Raw genomic sequence first — 20,917 nt, 5'->3', positions numbered from 1 at the left:
ATAGTTCAACAATAAAGCACATTTATTCGCGGCACACGGGAAGCACACAAATACAATTCCACCAAATGCACACAAAAAAAAGAAAACACAATTCCATTTACACAAAAAGCAAACATAAAAGTGAGAACACAGTGCAGAGCTAATACCGACTACCGAGCACACGGCAACACTTATACAATTCTACTTCACAGACGGCGCCGACAACACATACCCAAAACCAAGGAAAAGAAATACCCTCAAGGATGAGGCGGGCCTGAGGCCGAGACCGGGTCGCGCCTACCCGTCTGGTGATGAGACGCGGAGCGGCGATGGCGCCTCACTCCGCGGGCCTCGCGGACAGTGTCAGGCAGGGGGTGGGAAAAGGGGCCCCCTTGGTCGCACTATCTCAGCGCGGGGGGAAACAGGAGGGGGTTGCTGATGCTCGGGGTATAGAGGATCTTTATTATCCCTGGTGTGCGTCTCCACCTCGGCCAGGTCGCGCTGCCGGCCTCCCTCGGGCGTGCAGCTCCCGGCACCGACGCGAGCACCCCCTCGTCTGCCTTCGCCGCTGCCGCCTCTCCGCCTCTGGACTCTCCACCCTGGACTCTTCTTTGGGCTCTCCTCGTTCGACTCTCTTCAGCTTCTCCAGCTACTGCAGGCTTCGGGCTCCAGACTTCCACACCCTCTGACTGACGAACACGGTCCTTTTATCCCCCCGTAGCTTCGCCTTTGACCCCCTCCCTTTGACCTTTCACCTCGCTCCCCATTGGCCCGAGAAAAAGTGGGCGTGAAGGCTTTTTGATCCACAAATTTGCATATATCGATCGTTCTGGAGGCGGGGCCAAATCGCCCCTCGCTCACCGATTGGACGGCAAAAAGTGGGCGTGTGTCGTTTTTGATCCGTTTTTGAAGCACAAAATCCGTGATTTTGTACACGCTGTTCAACGTGCGCCCTGCACGAGTCCAACACCGGTACCCACAGCGGGGCAAGAACGGTGGCGATGCTACGGTTGCGAGGTGTGACGTGAAGGTCGTGGCGGTTGTGGTGAAGCGGCGTTGTGGTTGGTGGTTGATGTTGTGGTTGTGGTGGTAATCATGGCGGTTGGTCCAAAATAAAGATAGTGAAAGAAAAACGGCTATCCTGAAGAGTCGCAGCTCGCATAAATGACATGTATTCCCACTAGACAACGGGTTTGGACCTAACTACACATGTACTTACCGAGATACCTCACCTAAGGGACCTGAATGGTGGTTTGCGAATTTGGTAACCACAACAATATATATATATATATATATATATATATATATATATATATATATATATATATATATATATATATATATATATATATATATATATATATATATATATATATATATATATATATATATAATGTCAAAACATATGGAGTGTGATGAGCACTCTCCTGATCTCCATTGGACACAGTCATACACCAAAGCATCACCTCCAACCCAACCCAGGGGCCTTGGCTCGGTGACTCTGTCAAACAGACCAATATTATATGGTATACATCAGTTAAACGTCAAAAGGAGCCACCCATCCGGATTTCGGGTTTGTTTGCCCTAATCATGATGGCATACCGAAAAATATCTAACCGATGATGACCACTTCATCATCGTTTGTACATCAGACGTGCCTCCTCACTGTTATGGTGGGCATCGCTGCGGAATAGGTCTCGGAAGATAAAACCGCATAATCCACAAAGAACAACCGTCCGTCTGCTACCCAAACCATGATGTGATCGACGAGTAAGTCGAAACGTATGCAGTGTGACGGCCTGTATATTGTTACGGATCTGGAAACCATATGCATTCAAACGTACAGATGTCTCAAGAGTCAGTTATTCCGCTAAGTACATGTGAGACTGGTCCCTTCCTTTTGTCTAGTGGGAGAATCAAAGGTGTGCGTTGCGATGTCCTTTTAGGTAGGTTATTACATCTAACGACCATCCAACAAACCATCTAACGACCATCCAACAAACCATCCAACAAACTATCCAACGAACCCTCCAACGATCATCCGACAGACCATCAAACAAACCAACAACCAACCACGGTACCTTCCAGCGCTTGCAACCCTCACCTCGCTGGCCACAGCATACGAGGCAAAAACGTCTAGTCCGCAGTTCCTATTCGGCTTCTCCAAACGCTCCAATTCTTTCTTGTCTAGTCCACATGCGTGGAGTGGGCAGGCCTCGCCGGTGCCTGTCTGAGGCCTCTCCCAGAAAAGGGTGGACCCATGGGAGCCCCGTCCAAACAGGGCGGACGGTGATGTCTGTTTCACCGAGCCCCCGCCCCGTTTGGGGAGGTCCATAAAAAAACGACACCATCCTCAGTGCGAGAGGAGTTCTGTGGAGAGGAGTCTCAAGAGTAAGAGTTTTTGGAGGAGTTGAGTTGGTTGATGTGCGTCGTGCGGTTTGAGCTGGAGTCTGGGGCGTTCAAGTGGAGTTCTGCATTTGGCTGGCATTCGTTGGAGTTTTCCTGGGTCCCGTCCGCGACCCTGATCTCTGCTCTGGGACTCTGACTGCTCCGCTCGGGTTCCTCCATCGGCACGACCCCCACGCGTGAGACTGGGCCGAGCCACACGACCATTAGCCGGTGCCGCACCGTGGAGCACCCTCCCTTCAACGTGCAGGTACCCAAGCGGACTGCGACCCCCAGCTCGTCTCTCCCTCTCTGGCTGTGGGGGTCTTTTAATAAATCATCTGAGTGTGTGGGCCCGTCTTGTAAGTAGAAACTGTATAAGTGTTTTTGAACATTGTAAATTCTTGCTTGTATATTCTGCAATAAGTCTTGCTCTGTGTCTTCTTTATTGTAAATAAATTATCATTATTAGAAATGTTCCCAGTTCATTTCCGTCCTTTCTTTCATTGGTCCAGCATGGTTCGGATCTGAGTTTTAGCCAGGTCTTTATGCCCAATAATCGGTTCATCCGAGCCGGCACGGCTTTGGCAGTTCCGCTCGACTGCACCCGAACCGGAGTTTGTCGTCGGTAGTTGGAACTCTACCGCAGTTGGTAGAGAGACCCGGTTCGAGCAAGACGTGCCGAGGGCGTGGTTCCCCGGTAGTCAAAATCGCGTAGTTAATTAGGTAAATTGGTTCTAGACAAAAAGACCCTACGCTAAGCGGTTGAGAATTTTGGCGGCCACGTTCGGTTAAGCGACCCGCCGCCTCACGGAATTATCCGGAGCGACGGCCAACAATTCCGGGGAGGCCGGTGGGAGACGACGTAACCTCCCCCACCTAGTGGTCGTTCTCGCCACCGGTCCCAGGCCCTCCACAATATATATATATATATATATATATATATATATATATATATATATATATACACATATTTTATATATGTATATAAAAATATATCATATTATCCTACATGCCCTCAGGGACTCCATATATACCAGCACACTGTGCTGGCTTGAAGTGGCACTCTTTTTATTTGTGGTTCTTTCCTGCTTGCCTGCATCTTGTCACCTAGTTGTTTCCTGCCCGCTCTGCCATTGTTCCCAGCTCATCCTGCATGGTTTTATGGTGCGTGGTGGTGCTGTAACGTCACATTTGAATGTTAAGTATATTTTGGAAGGGAAGTAATTGGAGCTTTTTGTAAAGAGTTGGTAGAAAGGGCAAATGTTTGCAGGAAGGGAGGGAAAGAAAGGATAATGTTTGTTGAGGGAAAGGGGTTAGGGGGGAGAGGGTGGAATGGCTTGTCTCTCAAATTCTGCTGTTTGACCAGCACGTCTGGGGAGACAATTGTGCCATGAGGATGAGCCGAACTGCGACTTACTCCATGTGCATGAGCAGTGCGTGAGGAGCAGGTTTTCTCTTCTTTCTGACTCTTCTCTTTTCTCTGTTTCATCACCCTTGAGCAAAATAAATAGGTTATCAGTTTAGTCTGTCAAGATCCTGAGGGCATGTTGGGGGTACTTTTGTTATTATTTATTTGTGACAGTCTGCATTCGCCGCTTCATTTCCTTACTCTTCTTCTTTTTCTTATTCTTGTTCCTCACACCATATTGTTGGAATAAATCCTTAAGTGAGAACTTGTGTGAGCTCATCGGTGGCAGGCTCCCTAGTGCAAAGTGAATTGCCATAATAATACATGAGATGGTAAATTTGAGGTTTGCGATAAAGCACTTGTAAAAAGGAATCGCTTGACATGCTCGCTTGGCCAATCTTGTCAGGCTGATACGCCATGGTCCTGTATTTTTAGACACCGGTTTGTGGCAAATTAACCAGAGGATGTGGGGACTTTATGACTCTAACCTGCCAGTGACATGATGGTCTTTGAAGACCCATGACCATAACACTACTCTCAGGAGTGGGATTCAGATCCTGGTTCGAATCTTGACACCAAAACTATATATATATATATATATATATATATATATATATATATATATATATATATATATATATATATATATATATATATATATATATATATATATATATATATATTGTATTGTCATCATTTCGTATGCAACCTGTGGCTGCAAGTTGCATCATTGCTGGAAGCGTGGCTGTGCCACTCATGCAGTGCCCCCTGGTTCCAGTAAGCTGCTACTTATTTTGCCGACCTCACAAGAATGACAGGCTGAGTCAACCCACCTGGTGTTATGTAACGGCACAATAGGGGCTCAAACTCAAAACCCTAAGATCTTAAGTCAGCTAAACTGTTAAGCCAACACCAGGCTTGTCGTGTATTATGCGTACCATATATACCTCGCTATGCCTTTTTGTTTGTTGTGAGTAATCTCCTTTGTAGAATGTTTGGAATGCTCCATATTTATGCATTCGCTGCACAACTGACAAACCCAATCCCCATAGAGCATGACCTTTTCTTCACCCAAGATAATGACTCAAGACTGGAACTTGCACTCAGAATGGATGCCAGTAGCATTTCCCTGCATATCTCATCTTTCAAGCTGACTTTTTCATTTTTGTCATTCAATGTCAAGATGTTTGGGGCATACCCTCATGTCTTTCATGTAAGCTTTCATTCTTGAAACTCCCTTTTGTATCCATTATAGGCATGTGCACCCCATTTATAATTACAGTATATGCAATTCCTGCACGTATTTTATGCCTTATGTACCAACATACCTCATTTCTGTAATATTTAACGTGATTTTGTGATTTTCGTCTTGTAGTGTCTTCTCCAAAACAAGCATGGATTAAAGCTGGAAGTGGAACATATCCTTTACAACTTCAAGCACCTCAGTTGGTAACAATCCTCCTGTGATACTGTAACGTCACATATATTTGTTTCAGTACTCGTAGAGAGAGGAGGGAAGTAATTGGGGCATTTGGTAGAAAGGGGGAATGTTTGGAGAAAAGGAAGGAATAGAGGGGAGGGAAGAAAAGGAAAGGAGGGTGGGGAAAGAATTAAGGGGGAAAAATTCCACCATTTTTATGAAAGGGGGTTGGGGGGTGAAGTCAAATCTCAGCTCACCAACATTACATTTGCTATATAAACCCTGATAATGAGTTGTTGTAGCGTTTTCTCGCATGTGCTTTATCAAGGATGCGCTGATCCTTTTCGCAGCTTCGAAGGTTACGCAGGGACGTGGAGTCAGAGACTAAATACATTGAATTGATGATCATCAATGATCATGTCATGGTAAGATGAAAAAGAGCAAAACTTGTGATTTAAATTGTCGTGACTTGCCATGATGTACACATAAAATTATTTATTACCCCGTGCACGCGAATCGAAAAATGGGGTTGAGCAAGAGGTTCACTTCTTTCTGTCTGTCCATCCGTCTACAAGCATCAGTTTATGATCAAGGAACAACTTGATTTCAATTGAATGGTATATTTTGAACACGAACCTGCCATTAGAGCAGTACTTTGACTCTGAATTTGTCGTGATCGCACATGCACAGAGAGGAGTGACATAATTTTTTTCACTCCATCTGCCTGCTCGGTTCTTTCTGCCAGGATTTGCTTTTAATGGTGGAATATTTGGTGCATGCCATCTTTTGTAAATTCCTTCAGGCCAAAACTGCCACTGTTACCATTAGTGGAGCAGATAACAAGATCAATCGTTCAAATGATGATACAAGCATGAAACTTGGCAGGAATATTTATTTTATGTCACTTTATGAGAAAAAAAGTGCTAGCCACTTGAAATTCCAACATTGCTGCCATTTTCCAAGATGGCCACCAGACGACCACCCAAAATAAGAACAGATAACAATAACAATCGTTCAAAGAGTGATACAAGCATGAAATTTGGCAGAAATATATATATTTTAGTTTACTATGAGATACAACTGTGAGCCACTTAAAATTCAATATGGTGGCCATTTTCCAAGATGGCCACCATGTTTTTCTGCCCTGCAATGTTCATTGTTCTGATTAGGTCTGATAAGAACAACTGCATAGTGGGGTACAACTTGGTCCATAACGATAGCATTTGCACCTTCCACTACATTGTGTCTTGCATCCACATTTCGTTAACTCCTGGCAGCTTTTAGCTATGGGAGCAAGGGCAGTCCAGAACACCTTCCACGAGTCCTCTTCTTTGAACCAACCCCACTCGGACGGACACTGAGCTTCTGGCTGGCGGACTATTGCCTGGCTCCAAATGTGTCCTGCTTGATATGCAGCTCACTTGGCATGTTCCGTGAGTGCTCCTTGTGTTGGTGGAATTAGATCATATGACCTCTGCTTTCATGCAAAGAGAGCAAGCCGTGCCTCATTCACTGACGCAACTGAACTTGATCTGTCATACATCAGGACCACAAATTTCTCCAGGATTTCTAGATCAGATTCCTCAATCTTTGATGGGCACTGACTGAGTTTCGTGAAGATTACTGATGCTTCATCACATACATTCCATGTCTGCCCTGCTGTCCACAACTTTGGGCGGGGCACGTACTTCTCCTCTGTTATCCGAACTTGGATGCTGGAACATTGAAATGCTTGTACCATGAAAGGATGTACCAGCTGTGGTTGCTGTTGGATTGTGATCAATATTGTCCATAGCAGAGGTGGTGAAAATTTGCTTACATAGAACTGGTGGAGGCACAACTCTTTCTTCTACATTCTGGTTTACAACAGATTTGCCTAACTGGGCAGATATTTCTAATACCCTGTCATACGAAATGCTGATTCCATTCTCATGAAGGTTGTCAATAAGTTGTCGTTTTCTCGTCTTGGCAAACGCTATCATCCCAATGTATATAGCAAATGGTGTCTCACGGTATTTAGAATGCCGGTGGATTGCTGATCCTTCTCTATACTTTGTGTAGCAGTTGTACTGCAACAGTTGTGCAATAGCTAAGTCTGATTTTACTACACCATGTTTCAGATGTGACTTAATATCAACACCATGTTCGATATTACACACAAACTGTAGAAGTGATGGAGGAATTGATTCTTCACCAAATCCTTCCTCGAACTGATCGTTGAATTTTGTCTTGTGATTAAGCATCTCTTTACGTATGATATCAGCAGCTTTAGCTAAGTGAATAGCTTCACCATATTTACTAGCATCAGCGAGAACTGAGCCTATGTTATTTTTGAATGCTATCAGGACATCGCGTCCTTTCTGATGCGCTTCAAGCTCGGGAATACGCGAGAGTAACTGTTCCTTTAACCTTGTTGAGTTGACATCAGGAGAGTCCACACCGAGTTGCTCTGATCTCTGCTTGTACAGTGAAGCTAAATCTGCCAGCCTAAATATAAATGGATCTGTTCCCTCGGTGGCAGTTCTGGTGTCAGTGATGTAGATGATAAGTTCTGAAAAAGCAATGGGGTATAATTCTTTACCTGGCTTTTTGCAGCTCTGTTCTTGCCTAATCAAATTATGATGGGCTCGTTCTCGATTGTATACAGCTACCAGGCAAGCAGGATGATATTTCAACTCCAGCACAATATCATCGCTGGCACTGAGCTTTGCGAGGAGCTTTCCATCATTCAGAGTCCTGGCACACTCATTGAGTCTTTCATTCAAATGCATTGTCATTGCTTGTCGTACAGTTGATGTTTCAGCCTCTTCTTCACACAAAAAGCATACTGATGAAGGTTTTGTTGGATCTGATGTTCTTTGCCTCTTACTGCAGTTTTCTTCTCTGCATGTAGAATTACTTGCAGTCACTCTCTTCTGTGTCCTTTTTAGCTTTGTGTTATTGAACAACAATCTACAGCTTTGGTGATATTTTGCTCTGTTTCGCACCAGTGTGTCTTCAATGAAATCACCTTCATCTTTTCTGGCTGGATTAAGTGGAATCGGCATATCATTGATGGCATGAAACAATGGCACATTGTTTGCAATGTTGGTATAACCAGCATAGTCCCGTTCCCTTTGGAATGATACTTAGTGGTGACATTAACTTTTCCTCTGTGTCCTTCTGACAGAGGCAACATTTCCTCCAGTTTGTTTGTGGTTTTGATTTTGCTTGAGTATCCATAATTTGTGACTAGCAATGGCAAGGTCGAGGGTTTATCCTTTTACCACCTTTCCTTCGTGCACTTTGATGTATGGGATACAGCTAGGTTCATGCGTTTGCCCTACACCTAGCCTGATCGTTCATCCAATGCCATTTAAATCCCATGCGATCTGTACACCATCCAGATAACTACATGTAAAACCCCCGTTATCCTTGGCTTGGCTCTCCCGCACTGGCACATCCTGTCGGTTCAGGTGCGGCTATCTAACACCTGAGGGGTTCATTAGATAGCATTTGCAATACTAAACCCACGGTTTAGCCGACATTGAACCCCATGCTGAGTTGCACAGCAGTGTATGCCACCAGTGTGCCCTGGTAGTACATGACATACACTCTCTTTTTTGTGTTTCGTCGATATTGGCTGGTGTCCACCACCATTTATGGTTACAATGTGTCAGGGTCCTATAGATCCTTGTGGCAGCATTTCGGTCGCAAGTGGTTTTATTTCGGAGTTTTCCATCTCCTAATGTGCTTCATCTGCCCAGAGCTGTCTGGTTTTCAGGCACCAGAGATTCTTATTTCGCACCACCACTATTTGTGGAAACACCCCCACCACGAGAAGCATCTCGTGTTGGAGCTTGACTGCCAGAGGCTTTGTTTCGCTTGCCATTTGGGGCACTTCGTAGGCAAAGAGAGCTCATCCTCTTTGCCACCCCAGCATTAGCAGTCCTTTGGAGGGGCAATAACTATTTTGAGCAATTAAAATACAAGCTCTGTTCAAGATCTCCAACAATTCTAACCATCCCCATCTATAATGCGATGAGAACCAATTTACTTTCTTTCGAAGCCTGCACAATAGTTGTCATTTGACTTCTTTATTGTTACGTAAGTCCTAAAATTGATTTATTGGTTCATGAAATCGATCAATACACTCAAGAATCAGCTCTAGCAAGGATAAAAACCTATAAGTCGACATCAAGATGAAATAAATCCGACATCTCTGGCGATTTTTGGTTCACGAGTCAGTAAGTGACCACGATATTCGTTATGGGTGTGTGTCTGTCTGTCTGTCCCAAGCATAGCTCCGTGGGTTTTGATCCGATCTTGATAAAATTAGGGTGCAAGGCTTGTATCATGATATAGTTGTGTTTTCCGGAGAATGGGCATGCTACGCCCATTATGGGTAGAGCCACGCCCCAAAAACGTGTTTTTAGGGGGTAGCCGGTTTCAAGTTACATCTTCTCTAAGGGGGTTTGTCAAATCTGGCAGGGGTTTCAGTATTTGGTTAGCCCAATGGCACCTGCATAGCCCCACAGAGCTCGATTTTTCATTTTTGTCCCAAGGTCAAGGTCACAATGTCACAAACTTAGAAAATGTCAAAAAATCAACAAATTGGGCATCAAGCTCCGAGGGTTTTCAACTGTTTCAAATGAAAGTTGGTATGCAAGTAGTGCTCTTCGAGTACTACAATTTTCATCATTTACGTTTTTCCCGATTCCCGCCAGTTTGCCCATGGCGTACCCTCAAAGGTCAAAAAAATAAAAAAAAAAACAATGTCACCCGCAGGGTGATCCGTATCTTGCCAAAAGGTGACCACGTGTGACTTCTTTAAGGTCACACTGAGGTGAACAGAGCTGCTATCCACCAGGAGCGACTCCTTGAGGAATATCTGCCTACGAGAGATTCCGATGAGAATTGTTCCACAGAGTAACCATGAAAAGTATGCGTTTGCCTCATAACGTCACCAAATGACGTCATAATGTCTCAAGCTTGACATATCTAGAAAGCACTCATCGAGGTGTTCAATTTGAGGTACTACACGATATGGTTCCTAAAACTTGAGGTCAAATATGTTTGACCTCAGGCGCTAACCATGAAGGTCAAGGCCAATCGCCACCAAAAATTAATCAGCTGAGCGCCAGACCATGAACTATATTCCCATGAAGTTTGAAGACGATCCGATCAAAATTACTCAAAAAATAAGGGTTTCGTCGACTCCCCTGATTTGCAACAGTGACCTTGACCTTTGACCTTGACCTTCAAAATTTTGTGCACTGAAAGGGACCTCTATAGGCCTCTGAGATGCGAAGTTACAAAAATTTCCAATGATAACTGTGCTCTGCAGAATTTTTTATCCGTGATTACAAACAAACAAAAAAAAACATACAAGCTGACTAACATATCTTGCAAAAACTTCGTTTTGGCAAGATAAAAAGGCGAACTATGTACATTGCTCGTGAACCATCGCCGTCTCCAGACTTGTTATGGTTTAAAGTTGTTTTTGTCATACCCTGGCGGCCATCTTGGAAAAAATGGCCGCCATGTTGAAAATCAACGTGGCTCCCACTTATTTCTTGCAGAGTGGCCCTGAAGGAACGTTCGTACCAAATTTCATGCTTGTATCACCATTTGAACAATTCTGCCAAAAAAATCACACTTATTTGCTCCACTGCATAGCTGTTTGTGAATCATGGTGGAATAGAATATTGTTCTTCCAATTTTATTTTATTTCTTCCAAGTTAACTTTTATTTGATTTTTTCCATGCCTGCAGTACAAGAAACGTCATCTTTCACTGGGCCTTACAACAAACGACGCAAAATTCATGGTCAACCTCGTCGATGCGGTGAGTCTTTACCTCAAGGCTTTCATGTTGCTGTTACTTGCAGCAGTAACTTCACTTGGAGATCCACAGGTCTTGTTATGAGGAAGAAGTTAAACAACCTGATTCTTTACAAGCAGCAGTTAAAGGCAGACTGAATCGAGCTCAAAATTTGTAGCATAATGAGTTCTCTGCATATTACATGTGTAAAAATAGCAGGGTTTAAATATAATCAAAGTTTGGAGGAAAGAGGAAAAGGGGAGAGGGTTCGTGAAGGAATGTGCTGTATGAGGAATCAAACTGCTGCTTTCCAGACCTAAGCAAGATAAAAGTAAAAATCAGTGCTGTTTTTGTGTGGCTCGAGGGCAGGTACCACGATTTTCTATTTTTTGTATTTATCAAAATCGATGAGTCTATGTAACGATGAAATCATTTAACTTGTATTAAGTGTAATTGCATAATTTTACAAAGCTCTCATCAGCATTTTTATCATTCTGCGAGCAGACTTCAATCACAAGTGCCAGTCTTTCGCTCTTTTAGCGGAAGTGACTTTGACATCAATTAAAATTGCAAAAGATAATAAAATGTTGTGCTGTTCAATTCTGCAAAAACAGATACTTTTAATGGTGGGGCATATCTTCAACGTGCAAATGTGAAAGGCAGTTGTTGCAGTTTGATGACCACATTAGCATCCTCACAAGCCATGATATTGTACCGGTGGAACATGAGTGAACATGTCAAATATTCCACCTGGACAGTCACCAATTTTGCGGGGAATGGTCGTCAGAGGCCGTATGCCATCTGCTGAGAAAGCTGAACAGATTTCAACTTCAGTTTCCGACATACAGAAGCTCGAACGAGATTTGTTGCTTACAGCTTGTTCACCATTCTAAAGGATGGGGGGCAGAGCAATGACGGAGCGAACCGGTGTTTTAAAAACCCCTAACGAGGGCTTTTCAGACCAATTATGATGCCCATGATAACGTTAATCATTGTTTCAAACTCAAACTGCACACCAGATCAGGTCAGGTATGGGAGCATGTGCCGGAGCAGCGCGTCGCTGTGTCCACTTTCCGCCGGTACTCCAAGGGCCTCCATCTGGCCATCCCCCAGGCAGATGCCTAGCCCATCCCCATCTCCTTGAGATGCTGATCAACCTGCTGCAACGAGGCACGTGGTTGGCCCGTTGGCCTCCTCCACTCACAAGGCTCCTTCACTGAGGGAATCTGGTGAGCAGGATCAGTATCATGAAAATGAGCCACTTGTCCATACAGCCACAGTTGACGCTCACGGGCTATGCAGGTAACAAAGCTCATTTGAGTCTCCCTCAGCAACCGCTCGTTGGACACAAAGTCCAGCCAGCGATAGCCAAGGATTCTCCGAAGAGACCTGGTACCAAAGGAATTAAGTCTCCATCTCAGATCCCCGGTCAGAGTCCAAGTGTCATCCGTAGAGCAAGACTGAAAGGACCTGAAGACTCAGACTTTTGTCCTCCCGCACAGGTACCGGCAGCGCCACACCCCATGATTCCGTGAATCCATGATTCCCCAGGCCCGACCCAGACATCTATTGACCTCTGGCTCACAGCCAGTAGAGACATGAATATCATTGCCAAGGTAAGTGAATCTCTCTGTGACCTCAACATCCATACCACAAACAGGTACAGACAAAATAGCAACATCCAAGATGTCATTGAAACCCTGGATCTTCGTTTTTACCCAGGAAACCCATAATTCCAGTGGCTCTGACTCCTCATTCAGGACTTCGAGGGCCCTCAAAAGATATCTGCAGTCTCCTCAAAGATGACTGCATCATCTGCGAAATCAAGGTCAGAGATCTTGACATTCCCAAACGATGCACCGCAGCTTGATCTCTCTGACCTCCTCCCCAGAATCCAGACCATAAAAGTTCTGAAAAGTGTGGGGCCAGTACACACCCCTGACTAACTTCAGTTACAACTGGAAATAAGTCAGAGATGGTATCACCACATCTCACAGCACTCTCAGTACCAGAGTACAGTTCAGACATTAGATTGGTCTGTTTTGGTGGCACCCCAAAGAGAACAAGAATCCTCCAGAGGGCATCGGCCCGATTCACTGAATCAAACGCTTTACAGAGATCAACATTGGCTGCAAGCAGCCCCTGCCGAAACCCTCGTCTGCGTTTGGTGAGGACCCGAAGGGCAAGGATATGATGAATCGTTGACCTCCTTGGTGTAAAGCCTAACTGCTCTGGACACTGGTGCTCAAGCAGATGCTGGTGAACGGTATTAAGAATTATCCGAATAATGACCTTGCTCAGCACTGAGAGCAGTGTCAACCCTCAGTAGTTGTTGCAGTCCTGGTGATTACCCTTCCCTTTCCAGAGAGGGACAACAAGGCCCCTCTTCCAGTCAGTTGGGATGATGCCTGTGTTCCAGGCAGAGCACAGAACTGCATGCAATGGCATGAGTACAGCATTTCCACGAGCCTTGTGAAGTTCAGCATGAATGCCACACATCCAAGGAGCTGTACCTCATTTCAACCGGTTCACCACAGCCTCTGCTTCCACAAACGAAGGTGGATCACAGTTGATTGGAGGGTCAACAATAGGGATCGTAACACCCGTGACATCCAACTCAACAGTTGGTGCATCAGCCTGGCACAGCCGCTCAAAGTAACCGGCCCAGCGGGCATTCACTTTGGACTCCTCTGTCAAGAACCCAACACCCTCTGCTCCAACTGCAGTACACCAAGGGAAGGGCTTGCAGGAACACAATGCACAGATTCCCCTGTAAGGAGGCCAATAATTACCTGACCACAGGTGATGCTCCAACCCAGGGTTTCTCAACCTTTTTTACCCTTGTGGAACCCTTGAAATAGTTTTCATGTCTCAGGGAGCCCCTGCATAAAAATTATTATATACCATTATTAATATCTAGCTCTTTTATATTTTTATCGTAGTTCACGTGGTAAATATAATATTTTTTTGGGGGCTACCTGGTTTAAGGAAAAAATGAACGCCTTTTTGTCAAATTTATTGGCAATGAAAAAAAAAATGTACTGCTCGTTTTTATGAGACCTCACACCGAGGTTTTAATTCACAAAAAAAAATCTGTAAACACACACACAAAAAATATACATAAACAGCCAATATAGATAACGAGGTCGTTTCTCGCAAGTTTCCGCGATTCACTGTTCGAACACATGTTTCAAACCACTAAAAAATCTGATTGAATTGGGCCAATCTGCTTACTTTGTAATTGGGTTGTGCCTCTTGGTCAATTAAAAAGTCATTTTTGAAAGTGTTTGTCAACCCTGAGTCTGTTTGACAATTAAAAAACACACCTCATGTAACTTGATAAACAAAACTTAAACAAATAAAGCTGAAGCAATAAAGGTAAACAGAAGAACTAACCTTGAGAGAGAGCGAGACTTCACGCTAGGAATCACAGAGAAGATAGATGGACACCGTGCATGCGTCCCGGACTTGAGTCAGTCACTCAATGATACACGAATCCGCCGCGTACAGGACGTCCACTAACCAGTGAGGGCAGTTTCACACTGGCGCCATATAGACATTGTTAAATACATTCCCTATGGCTGTTATAATTGTAAATAATATATGAGGTTGAAGCCTCTATTATAATAACCAAGGAGTTTCCAACAATATGCCGTATGTGTATAGTAAAATTACGAATATTAAATCAAACAAAAACTACTCAAAAATAAATTGGTCTATTTATTACTGTTTCTCGCGGAACCCCGGTTGAGAAACACTACTCTAACCCTTCACAGATTCCTCGCACATAGGCCTCCTTGTCCACCCTAAGTGCATATACAGTTTTACGCCTCAGCTCTATGAACAGCTCAGCTCTGCCGTTAAGCCTGGCCCTCGACTCTGGTCAATGGTATCCAGTGTCCCTTGAGAAACAAAATTCTGTTCGCCCTGTGGTGAGTTCCAAGACATCCACCGGCAACATCAAGGATGGTGGTCTTAAAGGCACTCGTCAACTCTTCAGGATTCCCCAAAGCACTCAGACCCCCTCCCCCCCCCCCACCAACAGGTAGGTCAGGTATGGGAGCTTGTGCCAGAACAACGCATCAAGGACAGCGCGTCAGAACAGCGTGAGCATGCGTCTCCCCAACCCCCCCCCCCACCCACATAAATTTCCACTCAACCTGTTCACAAACTCCTCAGCTACCCTCTCATCCTTGAGCTTTCCAATATCCAACCGAGGCTGGGATGGTACCATTCTCCTGTATCCATATCTGTACACCCTCCTCAACAGAACTGTTTACAAAGTAAACCTATCGACAGATTACGAAGGGAATGATTTAAAGGATTAATGGGGAAGAAATGGTGAGAGGCCTTCAGATGCATTATGGAAGGGAGGGGGCATGTTGATTGGCTCTGAACATACTGTATTTTGACACATGTCCTATAATTTTCCTCAGAAACCATGCACTTATGCTGGATGTTTATTAATGCCATAACTTGTCCATCTTACTGCTGTTACCCCCATAACCTCCTGTTGCACAACAATATTGTATGCCCCTGTTATAGTCTAACAAATATACTCCTGTTACGCAACAATATTGTAGCAGCTTGTGTGTAACACTAATTATGTAGCAGACAAAATGGTGTCACTGATGTAGTGAAGTTAATTCGAGTTGAAATCGCTAGAGTAGACTGATTTTTAGTGAATTGATCCAATTAGTCAGCAATGTTTTATTGCCTTTGTCTTTATTGCCTCCAATCAGTTGATCTTCACTGAATCTAGACAGTGCAGTCGTGCATTCATGATAGCATTGCATGTTTGAACTCCATACGTAGCACACCATGTCATCTTTGAAAGCTTCATTTAGCACATTTTCAGAAAACTCCAGGCGAGTTTTTAGAAACACAAACTTCAATATGATGCCTTCGAAGATTAGTCTGGCCAGCTCTCAATGTGCCAACATTTTACAATGTTGTTGTAACATATATGGTTAACGACGGGAATGTTCTGGTAGTTCCTCATGTCATGATTAAGACTTTTGATGATCGATCTTCCTTCAGATATCCTCCTTCGTGGTGGAACTCTCTGCCTTTATAATCCACGCAGCCTCATCAATCTCATCTGTTTTACAGTTGCTTTTACTTTTCTTTTTTAAAAAAAAAAATCTTTTCTTACCTCTTTGTAAAGCTCTTTGAGATTTTGCTTTGAAATATAAAGGGCTTTTTGATAAATTGATTTATTGCTAGTCCATCATAAAAAATAATTTTTGCAATGTGATACAAACCAAGCGATGACCCCGAAAATCTTGTGGCCCAATCACTCGCATACACTAAAGACCATGATATAAAGTCTTCATTCTCCTTGTTGATACAAGCACTTGAAAAAGCCCAAACCTTAACTCTAATTGTATCCCAAACCTTCAACTGAATTTTATCCCGAACCCAAACTGGTACTCCAAATGTCTCTCTAAACCTTAACCGAAACCTTATCAGTAAACCCTAAACCTAATGTATACCGAGAGTCCGAGGACCTAACCCTAACCCGAATTGTGTCCCTATTCCTGAACTCTAATTGTATCCCTATTCCTGAACTCTAATTGTATTCCTAAACCTAAAGCCTAATTGTATCCCCAAACCGTTACTATTTATAAATCCTAAACAAAAACAGTGATGCATGAGAATGTGGTGTTGCGACAGTTAAGGGATGCTCTCACTCAGACATTGACAGCCACCATGCCAGCATGTGTTATGGCAATGGGGATAAAAATGCATACTATACAAGTGGGGATTAAAAAAAATGCATCTTTGCCACCTTCATTGTGATTGTTAATTGCTGGATTGCCTTTCAATAAGTTAGTGGTGAATTCAGATGATATAGGTTTGTCAGAGCAAGGAAAAATTGTCTAAGGTGGTGAGTCTCTGGACCAACTTGATTTGACAGACAAAAATCCATAGCACTAATCTACACAACTACACACTAGTTTGTATACACAACATGTATATTATATATATATATATATATATATATATATATATATATATATATATATATAATTGACCCCTCCCACACTCCTCGAGCCGAAGAAGCTGTGTAAAGCAACCCAAGAAGACTTACACAAGGTAAGTGCTATGCTGTTTCGAACTCTTCCCAGAGTTTCTCAACAACTATAAAGACGTTCACACATAGTACACACATTAGAATCCCAATGCTCCACACCCTCACAGCTACCGGACCGGTTTCATCACTTATTGGCGAATCATCAGCGAAAGCGTAGACAGCAATGCATACCAACGAGGCTCCCAAGCATGTACCACGTGTAAACTTAAAAGCAGTCAATATATAAATAAAGAAAGAAAGGCCCACCCACATCTCTCGCTTGTGAATGGATGGAATAGCCAATCGGCTCTCATCGAATCGACGACACCGAGGTGGCTCGGATTATATAAATGATTGACCCCTCCCACACTCCCTCCATTCACAGGTGAGAGATGTGGGTGGGTCTTTATTAATTAATTTATTGACTGCTTTTGACATTTGCATGTGGTGCATGCTTGGGAGCCTCGTTGGTATGCATTGCTGTCTATGCTATCGCTGATGATTCGCCAATAAGTGATGGAACCGGTCCAGTAGCTGAGGGGGTGTGGAGCATTGGGATTCTAATGTGTGGACGATGTGTGAACGTCTTTATCGTTGTTGAGGAACTCTGGGAAGGGTTTGAAACAGCGTAGCACTTACCTTGTGTAAGTCTTCTTTGGTTGCTTTGCACAGTTTTTTTGGCTAGAGGAGTGTGGGAGGGGTCAATTATTTATATAATCCTCACCACCTGAGTGTAGTCGATTAGGTGAGAGCTGATTGGCTATTCCCTCCATTCACAGATGAGAGATGTGGTTGGTTGATATATATATATATATATATATATATATATATATATATATATATATATATATATATATATATACCTGGGGTACCTAGCATTGCCCAGTGATGTTCTAATCCTGATGATATTTTGAAGAAATCAAATTTTGATTTTTTTTTTTTCTAATTTTTTTTGGAATGTGGGGTCTAAACACTTCCATCTACCCATGAAGGAATAGAGTCGAATCGACTTTTTTTTGCTTCCCATAGCCCCTATACCCGTGTAAGGTTTGCGATGCCTTCTTTTCTTTCTAACAGATGTATAAAGATCAACTCAACACCAGAATTGTGCTGGTGGCCATGAAAACGTGGACAACAAATGACAAAGTCCCAGTGAGTCGCAACCCAAGGAAGACCCTCCACTACTTTATGCAATACGCAGCTCAGTTTGAACATGGATACTACGACCTCATTCACCTTCTCTCGTGAGTTCAATGTTAGTATAAGAGGTAGCAGGTCGGAGTTTTATTTGGATAGAGCTAAGCTTTTTGTTAATCCTTCATTCAAGTGAATTCCTCTGGTCCTTCAGGTCGTCTTGAGAGCAAGAAGCAACATGTTAGGATGTTACTTCCTGCTCTGGAACTAGGAATCAATAACATATCTCCAAATAACAACCTCATAATTTTGACTCTTCCCTTTTGTCCTTTTTACCTCATTCTGACCCATGTCCTCACAGGGGTTTGACATTTGAAAGCACTCATAGCAGTGCAGGATACTTTGGAGGGGTTTGCTCTCAAAGTAGAGGAGGAGCTGTTAATGAGGTAATGGGTCTTCATTCTCCTTTTTCATATTTTTTGCACCTCTCCAGTACTCCTCGTTTGCATTGTTGGTCTTGATACTATAGCCTTTTTTCCCCCTTGCTCTCAGGATGCTCCTCAAGCTTTCAATAGAACCCAAATGTTGATATATGAGATAGCAGCTCACAGTTTTATTAGGGTAGAGCAAAGCTTCCTTTGGATACTCCATTAAATTATTTTTATGACTATGAAAGGGGTCGTCTATTTATTCCATATCCAAAAATGTCAAAAAATTAAAAAAAAAAACCCGGAGACCCCCTCCCGTTCTACTGCATAGTTTTATACGTTGTCCATTCCTTCCGATTGACTTTTATTTCCTCTCCACCTCTGTTATCTTCCTTCCACACTCCCCTATCCTCCCTTCTTTCTCCTATACTGCCCCCTTCTCTTGTTTTTTTTACTCAATTTTTATGATCTCGATTTAACCCCCTTCCCCACACACTCCACCCATCCATCCATCCATTGGGACCATACTCTGTGCAGAGCGTTGGTGCTGCCAAAGCAGTCTCCTTGGCTATTGGGCACAATCCTGGACGGGTCGCCACTCCGACACAGGATACCAGCAAGCTGGCACTCATTTTGCCGACCTTGGAAGGATGATAGGTCGAGTCAACCCCACCTGTTATTAATTCAACAGCAGTGTGGGATTTGAACTCAGGATCTGAGGATCCCGAGCCCACCACCCGAACCATTAAACCAACACCAGGCATACTCCACCATAGACGAGGTGGTTTGTGGGATATAATATCCACAAAAATTAAACAAGATAACTGAGTTGCTTACTATTGAGCTATCTCTTGTAAATTCAGTCTGACACAAGCAAACTTAACTAAAATTGTCCGTTCTGGTGAAGTTGTACCAAGAGTTAATGTATCTTGGAGCATACCTTCTCTTGGAGAAAAGTAGGCTCATGGCATGTCTTCATTTTGATGGATGTGAAAAATATCACCATACCACACAGATATCACAACTTTTGAAAAGAGTCAGCCATTTTGTACTGGAACTCTTGCCAAATTCCCTGATTTGGGTTATTAGCTCATCATTAGCACTGTATGCCTGATGTTGGCTTAATGGTTAGGGTGGTGGCTTGGGATCCTAGGATCCTGAGTTCAAATCCCATTTGGCTGTTGAATTAATACCAGGTGGGGTTGACTCTGCCTGTCATCCTTCTGAGGTCGGCAAAATGAGTGCCAGCTTGCTGGTATCCTGTGTCGGAGTGACGACCCATCCAGGATTGTGCCCAATAGCTCAGGAGACTGCTTTGGCAGCACTGATGCTCTGTACAGAGTATAGTCCAAATGGATAGATGGATTAGCACTGCACCTGCAATGAGCAGTAATCCTGGGAGTGTGGATATAGCTTGGGCATGATTGGCCAAATGACCTTCACCTGTGTCAAAGTTTATTTATATAAAATAAACATTTGGTTTATTTGTCCTTGGTCTGAAGTATTTTTAAAATTATTTAACTGTTATGCACATAATATGCTCATGGGCAACAACAAGCTTCTTGATCTGTGGCTTAATAATGTCGTGTTCTCGATCAGGACAAAATGAATACCGAATCCAAGGGTTGACTCGCAAAGCCTTGTCCCCCTCCCCCCCCCCCCACTGGCAAAGCAAGAAGTGGGGCTATTCACTTGGTTCACTTCTGTTTGTCTGTCTTTCTGTCTACAAACGTCAGTTTATGATCGAGGAACAACTTAATTCCGATCGCACGTGCGCAGAGAGGAGTGTGATAAAAAAAATTTTAGTGTGTGTGTGTGTGTGTGTGTGTGTGTGTGTGTGTGTGTGTGTGTGTGTGTGTGTGTGTGTGTGTGTGTGTGTGTGTGTGTGTGTGTGTGTGTGTGTTTTTGTGTGTGTGATGTGCAATATGTCATGTATAACGCATATATAACAGACACTACATGGCCAAACATATGTGCACAACACAGTATGCAGACACCCCTTCTAATTAATGGATTCAGCTATTTCAGCCACACCCATCACTGACAGGTGTAGAAAATCGAGCACACACTCATGCAATTTCCTTAGACAAACATAGGCAGTGGAATGGGCCGTACTGAAGAGCTCAGTGACTTTAAACGTGGCACCGTCATCGGATGCCACCTTTCCACCAAGTCATTTCGTCAAATTTCTGCTCCGCTAGTGCTGCCTTTTTGTGTTAAGGAACAATACTAATAACCATGATGTTATTTGGCAATATACAAATGTAATTACCATGCTGTTTT

The 20,917-nt window shown here is 43.5% G+C and overlaps 2 protein-coding genes across 7 annotated transcripts in view; one reads left to right on the top strand and one right to left on the bottom strand.

Annotated features, from left to right (window-relative positions):
• Nucleotides 1-20,917, top strand: part of ADAM22 (ADAM metallopeptidase domain 22) — a 148,235-nt gene that overhangs the window by 57,670 nt on the left and 69,648 nt on the right. For all 6 annotated transcript variants that reach the window (XM_085892382.1, XM_085892381.1, XM_085892379.1 and 3 more), the window contains exons 8-12: nt 5,151-5,224; nt 5,546-5,620; nt 10,949-11,020; nt 18,150-18,316; nt 18,568-18,652. In XM_085892382.1, coding sequence (XP_085748508.1) covers nt 5,151-5,224; nt 5,546-5,620; nt 10,949-11,020; nt 18,150-18,316; nt 18,568-18,652 — 473 coding nt within the window. The remainder of the gene's footprint in view (nt 1-5,150; nt 5,225-5,545; nt 5,621-10,948; nt 11,021-18,149; nt 18,317-18,567; nt 18,653-20,917) is intronic.
• LOC147021936 (uncharacterized) lies at nt 6,426-8,456 on the bottom strand. Its single transcript, XM_085892385.1, is given in 2 exon segments — nt 6,426-8,326; nt 8,328-8,456. Coding segments are annotated over 2 exon segments (1,587 nt in total). The 5' UTR covers nt 8,418-8,456; the 3' UTR covers nt 6,426-6,829.

The sequence above is a fragment of the Eptatretus burgeri genome, chromosome 8, assembly GCF_056783735.1.
Source record: "Eptatretus burgeri isolate ZD-2024b chromosome 8, Ebu_testis_v1, whole genome shotgun sequence".
Taxonomy (NCBI): Eukaryota; Metazoa; Chordata; class Myxini; order Myxiniformes; family Myxinidae; genus Eptatretus; species Eptatretus burgeri.
This window is presented reverse-complemented; position numbering and strand designations above follow the sequence as displayed.